Source organism: Solenopsis invicta, chromosome 11 (assembly GCF_016802725.1).
Source record: "Solenopsis invicta isolate M01_SB chromosome 11, UNIL_Sinv_3.0, whole genome shotgun sequence".
Lineage (NCBI taxonomy): Eukaryota > Metazoa > Arthropoda > Insecta > Hymenoptera > Formicidae > Solenopsis > Solenopsis invicta.
The window spans coordinates 8824009-8840877 of record NC_052674.1 but is presented as its reverse complement, the minus strand read 5'-3'; the positions used below and the strand labels follow the sequence as shown (position 1 = coordinate 8840877).

General features: G+C 36.2%; 2 protein-coding genes across 7 annotated transcripts in view; one reads left to right on the top strand and one right to left on the bottom strand.

Moving 5' to 3' along the window:
- Window positions 1–2836: 2836 nt before the first annotated feature.
- LOC105208049 (RING finger and SPRY domain-containing protein 1) lies at window positions 2837–7382 on the bottom strand. 5 transcript variants are annotated; one of them, XM_011177797.3, is made up of 12 exons: window positions 7248–7382; window positions 6595–6814; window positions 6205–6525; window positions 5958–6123; window positions 5661–5843; window positions 5518–5584; window positions 5307–5447; window positions 5105–5220; window positions 4882–5025; window positions 4550–4767; window positions 4213–4473; window positions 2837–4126 (listed from the first exon to the last, which is right to left on the bottom strand). In XM_011177797.3, exons 3-12 carry the CDS (start codon window positions 6417–6419, stop codon window positions 4039–4041), a joined length of 1599 nt encoding a protein of 532 aa, XP_011176099.1. In that variant the 5' UTR covers window positions 6420–6525; window positions 6595–6814; window positions 7248–7382; the 3' UTR covers window positions 2837–4038. The 5 variants fall into 5 exon arrangements, with proteins under 5 accessions (XP_011176099.1, XP_011176100.1, XP_011176098.1 ...); XM_011177798.3 differs by having other exon boundaries at window positions 7186–7289; XM_011177796.3 differs by having other exon boundaries at window positions 7154–7257.
- A 346-nt stretch (window positions 7383–7728) lies between these two features.
- LOC105208061 (E3 ubiquitin-protein ligase MYCBP2) overlaps window positions 7729–16869 on the top strand; it is a 183796-nt gene continuing 174655 nt past the window's right edge. For both annotated transcript variants that reach the window (XM_039454917.1, XM_026136871.2), the window contains exons 1-16: window positions 7729–8338; window positions 8939–9002; window positions 9084–9323; window positions 9455–9608; window positions 9681–9883; window positions 9965–10282; window positions 10354–10521; window positions 10601–10819; window positions 10927–11128; window positions 11202–14713; window positions 14794–15061; window positions 15143–15429; window positions 15525–15850; window positions 15929–16035; window positions 16109–16318; window positions 16544–16688. In XM_039454917.1, coding sequence (XP_039310851.1) covers window positions 8244–8338; window positions 8939–9002; window positions 9084–9323; window positions 9455–9608; window positions 9681–9883; window positions 9965–10282; window positions 10354–10521; window positions 10601–10819; window positions 10927–11128; window positions 11202–14713; window positions 14794–15061; window positions 15143–15429; window positions 15525–15850; window positions 15929–16035; window positions 16109–16318; window positions 16544–16688 — 6518 coding nt within the window. In that variant the 5' untranslated portion in view covers window positions 7729–8243. The remainder of the gene's footprint in view (window positions 8339–8938; window positions 9003–9083; window positions 9324–9454; window positions 9609–9680; window positions 9884–9964; window positions 10283–10353; window positions 10522–10600; window positions 10820–10926; window positions 11129–11201; window positions 14714–14793; window positions 15062–15142; window positions 15430–15524; window positions 15851–15928; window positions 16036–16108; window positions 16319–16543; window positions 16689–16869) is intronic.

Genomic DNA, 16869 nt, shown 5'->3' with positions numbered 1-16869 from the left:
CCAATCATATGTTGCCATCGTCTTAGTCAGTTCGTCTGATTGGCTAAAATTATTACGCTTTTGCACTAGCTACACTGAAAAAGAAAGTTCATTTATGCACCTCATTGTACGTTGGCAACCATGACCATTTTCCCGCACGCATCGGTCGGAACGCGAAATTCGGTCGCTCCGTAAAGTGATTGCGAATTTTACCCATTTATAATGCGTAACTGAATTTTTGTCGAGAGCATTGATCAAAGCGATGGACGATCGCCGCGAAGTATCAATTCGTATAGATTTCCGCGATCAACCACGCTGCTGCCGTTTCACTGATCGCGATCGATGCTACTGCATACATTGAAATTAGTACAATTCTGGTAAGTATAAATATTAGATTGCTATGCTATAGACACGTGAAAATGATCCTTACGGTTTTGTAAGAAAATCGAAGCGCGATATTGACGTCCTATTTATTAAATATGTGAAAATATCAAAAATACAAATCATATAGTTATATCATACACGCGCATACTCTCGTCCATAATACTTATTGAAGATTTTGCCATAGAAAAATAATATCACAGCATTTACAGCCGGAGAGCTCTGTTTGCAGTCATGTGAACCCCGTGCCTCGATAATGCCATCGTGACAATTTGCGCGCGTATCGGTCGGAAGCGGAGTTAGATCGCTCCGCGAAGTTTCATACTGTTGGCATACCTGGCGAAAAGAGCGCCAAGTGTACGTACACACATTTCAAATTTGTCCTATCCTAACAACTTTCGCGCAATTCATTGAATCGTCTTGTCGTGATTTATACGAGCGCAATCAGAACAAAGCGCGAATATACTGAAACGTGAAGGAGAATAAACAGAGTAGATACGAATGAATTGACTCACCGTTCACCGCTGATCACTCCGTCCACCGTCCAGCTCCATCTCGGTCTCAGCTCTCGAACATATGAGATCCAAGATTTTCCTCACGACGATTCGACTTGATTCACACTTGACACGAACACGCGACCCTTCGTTTTCGACACTTAAAATACTCCTGGTACTCGCGCACAAAACTCGGGATACGAGACAACAGAGGAAATGCGAAACACGGTTGAACGTACGCGACACTACTTCGTTCTACGCATCATATCCGACACAAGTCGACACGACGCGACAGACGTTAGCATGAACGCTCGACACCACTTCGCTTTTGACACTCCACGGCAGTCTCGAAACACTCGTTTGCGTCAAAATCTTGTACGGGACAACGAAGATGCGAATTGAAATGCGCTACGACGCGCCGCGACCTTCCGCCATCCTGCCTAACCGACCAACTGCTGCTACTGCGTAGCGGCACGTAGCGGCGGTAGAGCAGCGTAGCGGCGCGCAGGCGCGGCCTCGCGCCAGTCACGTGAATCAACGTCACGCTGTTACGCAGTGCTACGCCGTACGCGTGTTACGCAGTAGCAGCAGTCGATCGGTTAGGTAGGATGGCGGAAGGTCGCAGCAGGTCGCAGTGCGTCGTGGCGCATTTCAACTCGCATCCTCGTCGCCCCGTACGAGTTTTTGACGCGAGCGTTTCGAGAGTATCGTGGAATGTCGAAAGCGAAGTATTACGCGTTCGTGACAAGAGTAAATCAAAACGCATCGTCGTGAGGAAGATCTTGGATGGACTCGAATGTTTGAGAGCTGCGGCCGAGCCAGAACTAGGCGGAGCGATCAGCGGTGAACAGTAGGTTAACTATTTATTCGTCCCTAGATTTCAGTATTCACGCTTCGTCTCAATTGCGTTTGCATAAATCGCGAGAAGACGACAAAAGAATAGGAAAATTCAATGTTTGTGTACGCGCGCATTCGGCGCTCCGTTCGCCAGGTGTACCAACAATTGCGAGTGACGTGCATTTCGAGGTTTAATCTGTATATTAGCGTCGTAGTGTATGTCCACGTTGTAGAGATGGCGTCTCGAAAAATCAGCTAAAATCCAAATTGTAGGCATGGCCACAGCTAGACTTTTTCTTTTCTTTCTTTCAATTTTCTCGTATAATTTTATCCTATCCAAGTTTAGTGCGTACCTTTATCCTACAAAAAGATTTTGTGATCTGTCGAACCAATTTGAAAATTAATTTATTCTGTAATGCGATCGGTATTTAGAATCCTCTTAAGACGACAAGTAAATAATTATCTTTTAGTGTAATATATTCAATTTATGTTTCGTATAAATTATGCGGATTGAGATTGAACATTACAAAAAGGAAAACTTTTAAGATCAAAGAATATTGAGAAAAAAAATCAGGTGTGTTATACAGATATGGTATGCTGTCATCAAACTATTCCATCAAGTTAGGGAGAGCTATGCGATTATAGTATTACTTGTACAATTCTTTTATACAAATCTATTATGATCATAAATTAACTAAATAGTAATTAGTAACCATGATCTAAATTTTTTAGAGAAAATATCTCAGATTATAGTATTACACTTAATTTTATGTAAGACATGTTATATTTTTCAGGTAGAAACTCAAAACATAGCAGATATGGGTTGATCTTATTTGAAATTTACTATGAACTCCAGGAACCATGTCAACGCAGGTAAATATACTCTCATAATTTCTTACATCAATATCTGTCAAACGATATACAATGGCAATCCAAACAGTAATGGCGATATTTTTTTACTTGAAATTAAATTTTAATGATTTTTAATACAATACATTTAATGTTATAGTTAAATTAAATTATATAAATATCTGTATAATATACAATACCCTTTTTAAATCATATTATTAAATCAAATGTAAGGGACAAATAGAAAAAATTGTTGGAAAGTCTTGTTCAGGATATTATGTCTAATGAAATTCTTGTTGTGAATAAAATGCATGTATATTATTTAAAAAATAGTAGATTGCAGGTAAATTATTTTTTAAATACATTTAAATATATTTATTACCAGATGAAATGTTTGCGTTAGAATAATAGGAGGTAATTCATAACAAAAATAAGACTTTATAAAAAAATGTTTGCAAAATACATGTATATGATAAAACATTAAATTTCTCTTTATATCTTCCCAAGAATATATGTGTGTGTGTGTGTGTGTGTGTGTGTGTGTGAATGTGGCGTGTAGGTACTTTAATATGTACTATCAATATTTCATAGTTCCTTAAAGATAAATTTACATTATATCACTAGTTATAAATTCATTTACACAACTTATCAAGAATTTAAAGAGTTTGAAGATATAATCTGAACTTTTATAATTCTAATAGAGGAAATATGTTTGAATTAATGAATAAATAATCTTTTAAATTTTAAGATTCAGTCATAAGTTTCAAAGCGAGACTCTCTATAAACACAATCGATAGAGCAACCGTTGTATTTAACACCATGAAAACTACAAGAGTTCATATTAGTCAATATAAAAGTTTTGTTTAACTATTACATTTCTTATGACAACAAATACATACGTCCATCAAAAGTGCCTATATGAAACTTTTTTATATGGAGTTTGAGCTTTCCCCTGTATCTTTGATTAATGTTCATCTTCTGATTCACGATTTTCTCCTCTATTGTTATAATTTTCTCGCATCTCTATTTACTTCTCTATTAATTATATTAAATTAGTATATATCTATACATAATTGTAATCTCTTGAAGTTAATGTTCATGAGGATATTATTTAGATCACAAAATATTTTGCTATAAATCTACATGGTAGAAAAAGTATAGAGAAGTACAGAAAAGTTTCAAGAAGAATGTTATGTCTTTGTAAAATATTTGTTTATGTATCCATCTTTAGGATCTTTGATTTTTAAAATAGAAACTTATTCAAATCTTTGCAATGTACTATCACGGAATTCGTTTTTCTATAATTAATTTGTAGTTTTTTTCTATTCATTAATGCAATGTATTGTATAGAGAAAAATACTATGTGACACATGATAAGTGTACATAATACACGACGTAAATAACTATCTATGATTATTTCGTGATATTTCCATAAAAATTGTATGACATAAAAGAAGTGATGAAAAAATTCATAACCATTGGTACGAGATGATTGATGTCATATGTTATCTGAAGCTATTTCTTCAATAGTAGCTCTACACATTGGGCATTCAATTAGCTGTTTTGAACACCTTTGGCAGAATCCTCTGTAGAGATAAATTGATTATTACACCATGTATATTTTTGTACAAAATTGTTTCATGAAACTCAAATTTAAATATAATTCTATTACCTATGGTCACATGGCAGTAACCTGACCGACGCCCTCTGATCGTAACATATTGTACAAGAATCTTCCCTAACACTAAGCCTCCGTAATTGATCTAAATATATGTGCCTGGGAAGTACGATCTTGTCTTCTGGTTTTAATGTAGCATAGTCATTGAATTTTTGAAATTCTCGATCAGTAGGTGGGTATTTGAAAGGTATGTGTCCAAAATTAAATAGACATTGTTGGAATGACATGAAACTAGCTGCCGCAAAGAATCCAGATCTAAAAATAACTGTAAATATTAATGATTTGCTTGTATATTTATGGCATATGAAGAAAAAGATATAAATATATGTACCTTACTGTTTTAAATACTTGAATACATGGTTTTAATGGTACACCATTGATAGAGAATATTATTTCTAGTTTGTTTAAATCTAACAAGCAACCCAAGATATCACCAGATTTCCAACATGGTCTGTCATGAAACTTTTCACTTCGTGCATTATACCAAATCAGTCTGCGACAGCCATCATAGGCCAAAGAAAATTCATCATCTCCTATGCCATATCCCTCCTAGTATCGAAAATTGACAATTTTTATGGAGTAATAATATTATACACAATAATTTTGTAATTATTGTATATGATATAAATATGACAAAAAATATTTTCAAATGTGGATATTTACATGATTTAGAAATGTGCTATCTTTTGTAGCCCATCCAATTTGCATTACGCCTGTAGTTATTATCAATGTTTCATAATACCATATTCCTGAATCTACTTGAAATGTACATCGTACACTTTCAAAGGAATATGCATCACATCGTGCCTAGAATAACATTATCATTACATTAAAACAACGCTACAATCTCTCTTTCTATTAAGATACAATATAACGCGATATTTACCTCCAAACCATTAGGTGATATTTTCAGGTACTCGCTTACATCTTTCGTATTTAACATTACATTAATACCCGTCACATCAACGGAATCGTGGGAATATTTCCTACCATCCATTAAGACTAAATAGAAAAAAAAAATTAATTAAATACGTCATATCATTTATCAGACGAAGCAGATAAATGGCACTTGATGAGAGCATACTTACATAAGTTATCTAAACACCATTGTGCACAGAAACCAACTTGTCGACGTACATAATGTGTTTCAGTAGACCATTTTTCCAATTCCATTAATGGATTTTGTTTTTCCGCCATAAGGCGTTTCTTAATAGTTACTTTATTTTCACCTGTTGACATAAAACAATAATTATTTATAATAAAAGACACAGTAAGTTAATAATGTAATATTTTTCTTACTTGTCTGTGCAAACTTCTCTAGTGCTATTAAAGAATACAACATTACATAAGGCTCAACATCTTTTCGCTAAAAAAAAAAATAAAATTATATTGAAAAGTACTTAATATGAATACTAGATTTTAGCATTAGTTAAATAACTTACTAAATTTGAAACTAGATAATCTAAAGTAGCCTCAGATAATATTGCAATACTACTAGGACCAGCAAGTTTCTCTGCAATGCAGCCAAGTACTACGCATATATTGCGTTGCCGTGTAGTTGTAATTTGCATTTGTCCACGTATATAAGGAAATTGAAATATGTTTGATAATTTTTGCACAGAATCCTATAATGTAAAGAAAAAATTATCGTCGTTGCTGTTCTTGTTTTAATTTTTGTAATGTTAGCTAATAGAGATGTTAGTAATAAGAGAAAATAAGAATGACAAATAAATTCTGACCTTTGAAGGTAAAGGACAATCATCTAATAATAATATTATAACCGAAGGACCCAATGGATTGTTCATTGGAATAACATTAACCATAGAATTAACTACTTGTATCCAACCATCTTCTTTGTCCGCAATGGCATTCAGTTTTAACATTGCTGGTGGTGGCTCATGATCACTAAGCAGAGGCAAATAAATATACAATATAAGAAACAAATATAAGATACATTTCATGCATATTATATTATGTTTCACTTACTTATCTACTAGAGTATCAAGACTTCCAAGTGTCTCCAATACAAGTTTGTCAATGTGTGACAATGTTGGAAACTTATAGGAAGGAGATGCTGAATCACTGCATGAATCTGTACTTGGTTCTGGTATTCTGGTATTTTGAGCTTCTGCATGATTGTTACTGCCATATGGCTCAATGTCGTATAACCCTGGAGTATCTTTACACAAACAATTGCCCATTCCCACTGGTTTATTAGAATTTCTTTAGCGAGTTATTGACTATTGTTTAGGTTACATTTACAGAACAGTGATATAATCGTACTATCAAATCTCGCATTTGACTAGGCTGAAAATAGAATTCGAATAAACAAATGTTGCCCTCATAAAATATACACATATGAATTGTACCACTTACCAAGATGATATCATGATAAGTCATATCCTTTTACCATGTATATAATGATAATGTTATAAGCGTCTTTTATCTGCTTATCCTTATAAGTAACGTTAACATTACAGTTTTATGACTAAATGCAAGTTAAACGCAAAGTGTTTCCCATTTAAGTCTTATTCATTAAAACTCGCCTCTCTCAGCTAGTAAAGCTATGTTAATCATGCTTCCTCCGTTTTCTGATCTATCGTGATAGAGAATTAAAAAGATTAGATAAACGAGATACATTTTGTAAACCAGTATACATGACTAGATGCTTTCTTGTGCAATTTTATGAAAAGATATGCATTTGTGCGTGTTGTGTGTCACGACTTAAAAAAGAATTTTAGCAAAAATAAATTTTTCGTAACCGTACAAGTACAAAATGTTTCTGTATCGGATCGAAAATCAGAGAATCGTATCGAGAAACCTCGCCTTTGAGGTTATGTCTTTGTTACTCTACACAACAGCAATTTCACCACAAAAGAACAAAAAGAGTAATATATACGCCTTATCACGATTGATATTATTCTGACGATCTCACGTTCCGCGGTAGCAAGTACTTTCTGCTCATACTTCGTAGATTTTACGAATGGCCCCCCCCGTCACTCGACGTGTGACACGTTATCGCAACGTACCCGCGCAGATTGTGCCGTATCGCATTTTGTGTGTTCCCTGCGAGACGCACGCGTACGGAATCAACGAAACCCGTCGAGATTTCACGTGAATCGAGACCCTCTCGGTGTCATTTCCCGTCGTGGCAATTGTCGCTCGTCGTCGTCGATGAATTAGTTAATCTTGTCGTGTACTGTGAGAAACGACCGACTTTTCGCATTTTCGTTCGAATCGAAGCGAAAACGGGGAAAAGCCTTGGATGTGCGTGAGTGCAAAATCAAGATTCAGCGAAACCGGCAACTCGTGAGTTTCAGATAAATAAATGCGAACTAGTATGTGCTAGTGTGCAACCGATAATCCTTATCGCATCTTTGTTGTCATTTGTAGCTGCGGTCATAATGCGATCATGTTCTTATAAACAAATATGCATGACGTACACACATGTGACGTGAATAACATATATCTACATATATATATATGTATAGAATTTGACGACGAGAGACACGTGTTGTCGTCGAAACGTCTTCTGGTTTTGCTAAACATACATGTGACGTATTCACGCGAGACACGTTGACATTTAACGTCCTCATAAAATATTTATTTGCGACGCGTGGGACGCGTTACAAAGTTCGCGCGGTTTCTCGCGAGTTCGCCCGACTGTTATCGCATGCAATAACCACCGCGTTCGATTATCGAAGTCGCGGCGAGTACTCGTGGTCTGTCTGGCACTGCTCAGACGAACTTACGCGAAACGGAGCGAAGACGTCTCGTTTTTGAATCTCGCGGTGGCTCGCACGGGCACGCAAAGTAAACCGCCGGCCGGAGTGCGAAGGGATCCGCGGAATCCGCGTCTCCGGGTCGCGATCGTCGTCATCGTTGCGTCGCCGTGGCACCTCTCTCGAGGATTCCCCGGAGCACGTAACGTTATCACATGGGGAAGACGGTCAGTGAGTGTCAACGATCAATAGTGTCACGAAAATGACTTGGTGACTCATATACTGGAGAGTTTCGCGTGAACCATGGTGTCCGGGGACAACGAGAGGCTACTGCCCGAGCCCGAGAGCTATGCCAAGTGTTTTTACGATCTCTTCAAGAACGTCGCCGAGGCGCAGAGGTGCGACGAAAGTGTGACGTATAACCTCTCTTGCGATTTGTTTACCTGACGCTGTCGTCGGTGACTTTGTCGTCGATCGGTCTTTTTTGCCGCCCGATCGGTCGACGCTTTTGTGAAACCGCGTAATTTAGTTCTCGATTGAAGGAAACTATTAATTGATACGGCGGCGTTAATCAAACACGCAACGCAACCGTGTTTATTGGCGTAGAACGTAACCTCAAATTTTTTGTTTATTAAAGATTAGTTTGCCTGTTTATTCCTTTTTTATTCTCATCCAAATCTTTTGGCTAGCTTATTAATTTCGTTATAAGTGTAGTAGAAATATTTCTTATCGTATTTACCTAACATATTAATATTTTAGAATGCGTATATAAAAAACTTGTCCAAGTTTTTAAAAAATAAAATAAACGGAGTAAAGAGAAATATTTTTATGATATTTTGATTTTGTAATTATATAATATATATCACTGTAATTGAATTATTTTATTTATAATACATACTTGTATTATAATTAAAATAAAATCAGCACTATGAAACATGTTATTATGTTTGTTTTACATATGCCAATCAGTTTAAATAAAAAATTGAATTATTTTTTAGGAATAAGGGAGAATGGAGAAAATGTAAAAAAAATAAAATTATTCGTAAACGAGATAAGAAAAAGGTATAAAAAAATCAATAACTCCTTTGTCTTTTGTATTCTCTGGGATAAAATACATTCTGATATTTTTTTATATGTATATAGATTGATTTAAATGGGGAATTAAATTACAATAATCCACCAGAGATAGAAACATCTTGTAATGCTTCGGCATTTGCTGTGTTTGCTAGTGTGAGAAATGGTATTTTAGAAAAACATGCAAAATTGTCAAACGAGATTTATAGAGCATCAAACTGCAACTCTCCACCACCAGATCTTAGCGACACTATAGATACAGAGAGTGATGATGAGGATAGAATATCAACTATACAAAATTTACCAAAGGTAAAAATAACTCAAAAAATTAATTGATTTCTTTAATTTTATTTTTAATATTTATTTGTTTTTATATTGTAACATTTATATTTTATGTAATATACAATGTACATAGCTGTAAAAAAATGTTTTTTATAAAGATTGTAGGTATTGGTTTAAGAAGTGTTTTTACATTGATGCGAGAGAGTAGAACAATCGATCCAGTCTTATGTACAAAAGCACTGTCGGCATTATTAGATGTTTTACAAGGGCAACTACCAGAAGGCCTCAAATCTGAACCAGATGACGTTATTGGTTTGTGCCTTTAAATAATTGATTTTTTAATATGATAAATTGACAAATTATTCAATAATTAATATTTTTTAGATCCACTGTTTGATCTGTTACTGGATCTTGCAACTTCTCATGGTCCTGAGTCAGCCGCTGCGAATGATGGCAGTCACTTGACAGCTGTTGCTTGTGCTTGTTTATTGAGTCTTGTTGTAGTCAGAGGAGATACTGGGCGGCTTTTGGCAGCAATAGCAGCTCTGCTTATGTCTCCTAGAGCGTTAGCGATACAAAATATTCAGGTATTTTATTATTGATGTGTTTTTAATATTAATTCATTATATGATATAGTATATTATAGAGTTTAATCTTTTGTATTTTAGATGCCATGTGTTTTAACGTCTCTGCAGAGAAGTGTTCACGCCGTTTTGTTGGGCAAACTTGTGAGACCAGATTGGATTACATATGGCGTTCCTAAGTGTTCCAAGATATATACCTCTATGCTTAAGTTACCAAATGAAATGAATAATATGGTATTGAATGAACGTAGTTTTGTGAGCGATGGAAAATATTTATATCTGCATACATCACGTGGTTTATTAAAAATTGGAAGTGGCCACAGTGGTACAATATGGGGTCATATATACATACATAAAGCAGATTTTTATCCAACAGAAATAGGATGGCTTGGTTACGCTAATGTTAGTTGCATATTAATATTTATGACTGCATGATTTAATAATCTGTTACTTATACAAAGTTTTATTTACAGAATTCGTTATATTTTAAATGTGCACCTAGAAAACAAAGTGAATTATTAATCATTGATGCAGAAACACTTATAGTAACAGGAATTGCTGTGCTAGAAGGAAAAGATTGGTCATCCTCCGTAATGTTCTCGGATGGTGAAAATTTAGGAATGATAACAGCTGGCAAAGATGTAATTAATATAATTGCATAAATATTTTATGGAGTTATTTGAAATATTTTATTTAATTTTTTTATTTTTTTCTTAACAGGAAGGTTTTGTAGTACGTACAATAAATACGCTGAGCAATCCCGTAACAGTCGCTTCTGAGTTACCACTGAAATTGGCAAGAAAATGTGTCGATATATTTGGATATGCAACATTTGATGAAGAACAAGCGATACATACTTTGAATCCGGGATGCGATGATGAAATTGCAATGGTTACAGCAGGAAAGGAATTTGGTTTACTTAAAACAATGTCTGGAAAAGTAAGTATTGTATATAAGGGATACTTAAATAGTTATTACAGTTGCTCAATATTTTATGTACAAGTGCTATTTATTTAATGTGATCATGAATCTAATATTTTTTATAGTTATTATATAGTGGGAAAGGAACTTGCCTAGGCATGAAGACCAATACTAGGCCTAATAGATGGTTGGAACTTACCTTTGGTAAAGGTCCAAGAATTACTCATTTTGCTGCAGGTCATGATGGTCAACATGTTGTTATGGTTATGGAGGATGGTTCTGTACTATTTGCCGGCACTGCTAGACGTGGAGAAGATGGAGACAGTAGTAAGTTATAAATTTAATAATATTTTAATTTATATAATAATGAAATTACTACAACTATTTATTTTATTTTAAGATAAAGCTCGTAGACAACCAAAGCCAGTAAAACCAAAGAAAATGGCAAAAGTAGAAGGTCAGTTTATTGTGGATGCTGCTTGTAATAACGGATCTACTGCTTTAGTCACAAAAGATGGCTCTCTATTAATGTTCGGTAAAGATACACTACATAGTGATCCAGTAACAGGATTAGTTACCGATTTAAGGGACGTATCTATAGCTCGTGTATCGTTAGGAAAAGCTCATGCCGCTGCATTAACTAACAAAGGACATTTATATACATTTGGTATAAATAATAAGGGACAGTGTGGTCGTGATTCTACAACAGTACATACTGTGAATAAAGAAATGTCGGTAGTTGCGATGGAAATGGGCACAGGAGAAGATGAATTGATAATAGCCGAAGAAGAGAGTGTAGATCCTGCTGAAGATTGGGAGGAAACGAGAGGAATGTGCCCTCCGGGACAACATCAATGGAGACATCGCGTTTGTATGGTTTGCACGATATGTAGAGAATGTACCGGTTATAGCATATCATGTCTGAGTAGTATACGTCCTGATCGAAATCCTGGTCAAGAGTGTGGATGTGGCGAAGGAGACAGTGGATGTGCGGAATGTGGATGCTGTCGTACGTGCGCAAGAAAGAGTTGCAGCAACGGCATATCGGGTTCCAACTTCCGAGAATATCTGCAGAGACGATTGGGCGAAATAAAGCAACGGCAAAGAATTAAAGCAGGACCGAGTACTGTCAAATATGGAATAAAAATCAAGGGATCGAATAATCAGCGTGTAGCCGGTCCTAGTATTGTGCAAAAGGGATTTCCGGAAAAAGTGGCATTGGGATTAGGAGTTAATCTCTCGGTCGAGGAAGGCGTCGGCGGTAGTGATGTGGAACGAGGGGATGCTGCGAGAATTGCCAGTATATCACCTGCCAGAGTTCCTATTCCTAGCGAAAGTCCTGTGATTCAAGTATCCTGTGGTTTGCATCACACAGTGTTACTTCTGCAAAATGGTGAAGTATATACATTCGGTAGTAACATATATGGTCAGTTAGGCGTTGGAGATTTAATAGCACATGCAGGACCGATTCAAGTTAAATTGCCAAGTATTGCTACTCAAGTAGCCGCTGGAAGCAATCATACCGTTATACTCACATCAAAGGGTGAAGTTTACACGTTTGGTGCATACCAAAAGGGACAGCTTGGCATGAATTGGTGGAACGGTCAGAACGAGTCTACGAATTCTACATCTCAGGTAAATCGTCGTACAGATCGCTCCCAACCGTGGCATAGTTTTCCAAATGTAGTGCCGAATATTGGTCCCCGATGGGGTAGACGAGCGACGTGGATCGGTGCTGCTGGAGATCAAACCTATGTTAAGATAGACGAAATAAATTCGATTAGTTTAACAAGGAGTACTGTTATGGCGAATAAAAATTGTATTATCTTGATACCCCATCAGAATGAGCATGCAAATTCTTTTAAGAGTCTGGTGATAAGTAAACGCGATGGAACGTGTAACAGTTATAGCGGTGTAGATCAGGTTGATTTCAGTAACTGCGCAGCATGCTTGGATCCTTTGTACAATGTTATTTGGACCTTTAATTCGGCAAATAACGAGATTAGTTTATATAACATAATATCAACGGAAGCTAGGGCAATACCTGGCTTGGAGGCTTCCATACTTAATCCAGGTTTAGCGCTTCCAGTTGTTTCGACTTGTTTTGTAACACGTTCTCAAGCTGCGATGCATTTATTAGCATGTTTGGACACATTAACGCAAGCTCAAGATGAAAATTTATCGATAGTTGAAGAAAATGAATGTAATCAATCGATACATGGTAAAGTTTACAGCCGCGAAGACTACGCCACAGTTAGCAGATTTGAAAGCCATGGAGGAGGATGGGGTTATTCTGCTCATTCGATCGAAGCAATTCGATTTATGCCTGATACAGACATTATATTGGGAGGCTATGGTTTATTTGGCGGTCGAGGCGAATACACCGCAAAAATCAAGCTGTTTGATATCGGAATTGACGGTGGAGATCAAGAGAATGATGGCGAACTTCTCGCAGAGACAGAAGAGATTCCGTATGAATGTGGTCCAAGACAGAAATATTCGATATTATTTGACGAACCTATATCTCTGCAAGCAAACAGATGGTACGTGGCATGGGCTAAAGTCGGTGGACCTTCCAGCGATTGTGGTTCCGGTGGACAAGGAATGGTTACAGCGGAAGATCAAGTCATGTTTTATTTCAAGTCTTCTAAAAGATCTAATAATGGTACCGACGTTAACGCTGGACAGATTCCACAATTGTTGTATCGTGTCGTGACACCTGAAAATCAGACGTCAAACAGGCAGAGAGATCAAATTGAACCTGTCTACGTCTTGAAGAGAGAATTCAGTAGGACTGTTACGAAGGAATGCTTTCAGTCATTGATATCTCTTCTTCAATGGAGTTGGAACACATTGAAAGCGACATTGGCCGACGTGGCCGTTCATATCGCATCATCGACTCATGCGATGCTCGAAATGGAACGTTTAGTGTATATAAGTAAAGCCAGTTTAAGACTGCTTAGAACTTATACTAATGAAATTTATCCCAGTCACGCCGTTAAAAAGACTCCACCCGAGTCAGTGCGTTTGGCAGAATGCATAGGCGAAGTACGGGCACTATTGCGTCAAATTTTGTCCGATTCTTTGCCGATTATTCTGAAAAGTAAAGGAAAGACGCGATCTAACAAAAGTTCTAGTAGTACATTGGGAAATAAGATGACAAACAGCATATTGGATGAATGTCACAAAACGTTTGTAGCTTGTTACCACGCGTTTTACCCTACTGCATATCTTAAATGGACTTCCTTATGCGAGTTATTATCAGATATCAACAAAGAACATGGTACAACTACAAAAGATCGTCTCCTTTCGGCCGTGCTAGCTTCTTTGTGCAACTCGGCGATACGACTTAGATGTACATTTCCAATTTTGAGTAACATCATGGATAACAGCGACAGCGTGAAACGGCAGCTTAGCCCATCCGACAATGCCGGTCTACTTATGATGAATTCGACAGAAAGTCATCAATATCCAATTTTGGTTGAGCAAATTAGTTACAAATCTCAAGTGGAGAGCTCCGGCAAGGAGATTTTGAATTGGTCGTTCCGTGAAGTACTTGATAGACTCTTGGATTTGATACTGATACCAGTCAAAAGAAGCCTTTGTAGAGAAAAAATTCAATCTTTACCAGAATTGATTCTTCATTGCTGTTATTTATTAGCGCGAGTTATCGCTGAATTGGCGGCACAATCAAGCGGAAATGAAGACGAACTACAAGCAGCTTGCGGCAGACTCATGTATACGACGCCCTCAAGATTTACGAGGACAAATCAATCAAGATCATGGAATACAGGGAATGGTTCTCCAGATGCTATTTGTTTTTCCGTCGATAGACCAGGCATTCTTATAGCCGGTGTTGGTATCTATGGAGGTGCAGGAGTATATGATTATGAATTGGAATTGTTAGATGATGTAAGTAATATATAAATTTCATTATATTATTTTTGTAAGTTTGAATTCTTCGCGATGTTAATGTTATTTTATTATACTAGCAAAATAACACTGGTAACGATCCATCACACACTCAACGTTGGAGTAGCTTAGATTTTACAAGAGGATCCTTTGGACCTGATGACTGTATTAATGATACAGTAGAATTGAAATTTGACAAGCCAGTGCTTATAAAAGAGAATGTCAAATATGCTATTAGATTACGGAATCGCGGAGGACGAACTAGTAATGGTGACGGCGGCCTAAGCGTTGTCAAGGGAGCCGATGGCACAACGTTTACCTTTACGGCTTGTTCTCTAAGTTTTAATGGTGAATTAAATCTACACACATTTGAAAAAAATACAATATTATGCAGTATACAAATTGTATTCACATGCTATGTTATTGCAGGCACAACACAAACTAGAGGTCAAATACCACATATTTTATATTATTCAAATCCGCAAGATTCCGATGGGCAGCACACGAATAAAGCTATGGCAGAAGTACAAGCGAGAAAATGTACTCTCGCCATGACAGCAACAATCATTCAACGGTCGAACGAAATTTTTTCTCTGGCAAGGGAAAGAGCAGAAGAAATAATAGCTAATGAAGTTCTTGGTAACGCTACTTTTGTAACGACTCTCTTGCCGTTAGTAATGGCACATATTAGTCCTTTGGCTACATCAGACCCTAGAGTAAGTAATTTTAAAAACTTTTTTAAAATACAAATATTTTTAAAAATAATATAATAAGAGAAATATTTAACATAAATTTGTTTTGCATCTTTCAGAGCAGCGTACAAATTCTTACCCTAATACAAGAGATGTTGCCACACGTTGCAGCTTTAAACTTACTGTCTACGATGGGAACTTCTCAAATATCTCAAGATAGTGAAACTCAATCACATTTTGCTCCTCCAATTACTACTAGTCATCATTATACTTGGCTAGAAAGCGACCATCCTTATAAACCAGCGACAGTGTCATATTACAAAGTTACTTTTCCGGAAACAGTGAAGTGGTTAACTGTTGAATTTACTTCAGAATGTGGAACATCACAACCAGAAGATTACCTACAGCTTTATATACCAAATATAATTCCCAATTCCTCCGCAGGGTAAAATACTCTTCTGCACTTTTATATTTAAATATGTTATATTCTTATATTTTACATGTATAATTTTTGATCTTACAGGACAATTCCAAATATTACGGGTGAAGATACTCCTTTGTATTGGCCAGTATTACATAAGTTGAGTAATGTTCAAAGTCAATGGCCGCAAAATGCTGTTGTCTTACCAGGTATGCAGTATTAATTAAAAATATACGATGCTATATAATATATAATGCGCTTAATAAATTGTTTTGTGCTTAGGAAATGAAGTAATATTTTCCTTGGAAACTGCATCTGATTATATGAAGAATGAGAGCTCAATCACATACGGTTTCAAATGTTTAGTTATTGGATTCGATTGGATAACCTCTGGCCATGGTTTAAAGAATTTAGAAATTGAATTGTCCTTTCTCGGAGGAGCATGTGCTGCAAGTCTCATGAAGAAGAATTTATCATTGCCTCCAGTATCCTGTAAGTATTACATAGTTAAATTTTCATACCATATTAAATCAATGAAATATAAATATGGTCATAAATGTACTAATATGTTTTTTTTAATATTTTGATATACCATGTGTAATGATTAATGATGCTTGTGATCATTTTTTAAGAGAAGGCGATTCTACTATTTTAATTACATAAAGAATAATATATGGTTTTCCTCGATAAACTGATTTATGGTATTACAATTTTTAGCGGAAGAAGTTGAAGAGGACTTGGAATCGATGCAGGAAACAGCAAAGAGGATTTTCTCTGTACATTCGGCATTACTTGGACGAGGATTTGCACTCGCGTCGCCACCTACAGTTTCGCAGGCTCTCGACGGCGTGCTTCCATACAGGTAAGTACCCAACATCATTGCCTTGGTATTTAAATAAAAAAAAAGAAACTGTATAATTGTTATATAATAGAAATTTGATAGAATTATTATCTCATGAACAAGCGATCATTATATTATTGTTACTTCCATTATACTTTTTATAGAAAATTTCATGTTTTTTACTTACAATCGATATGTCTAG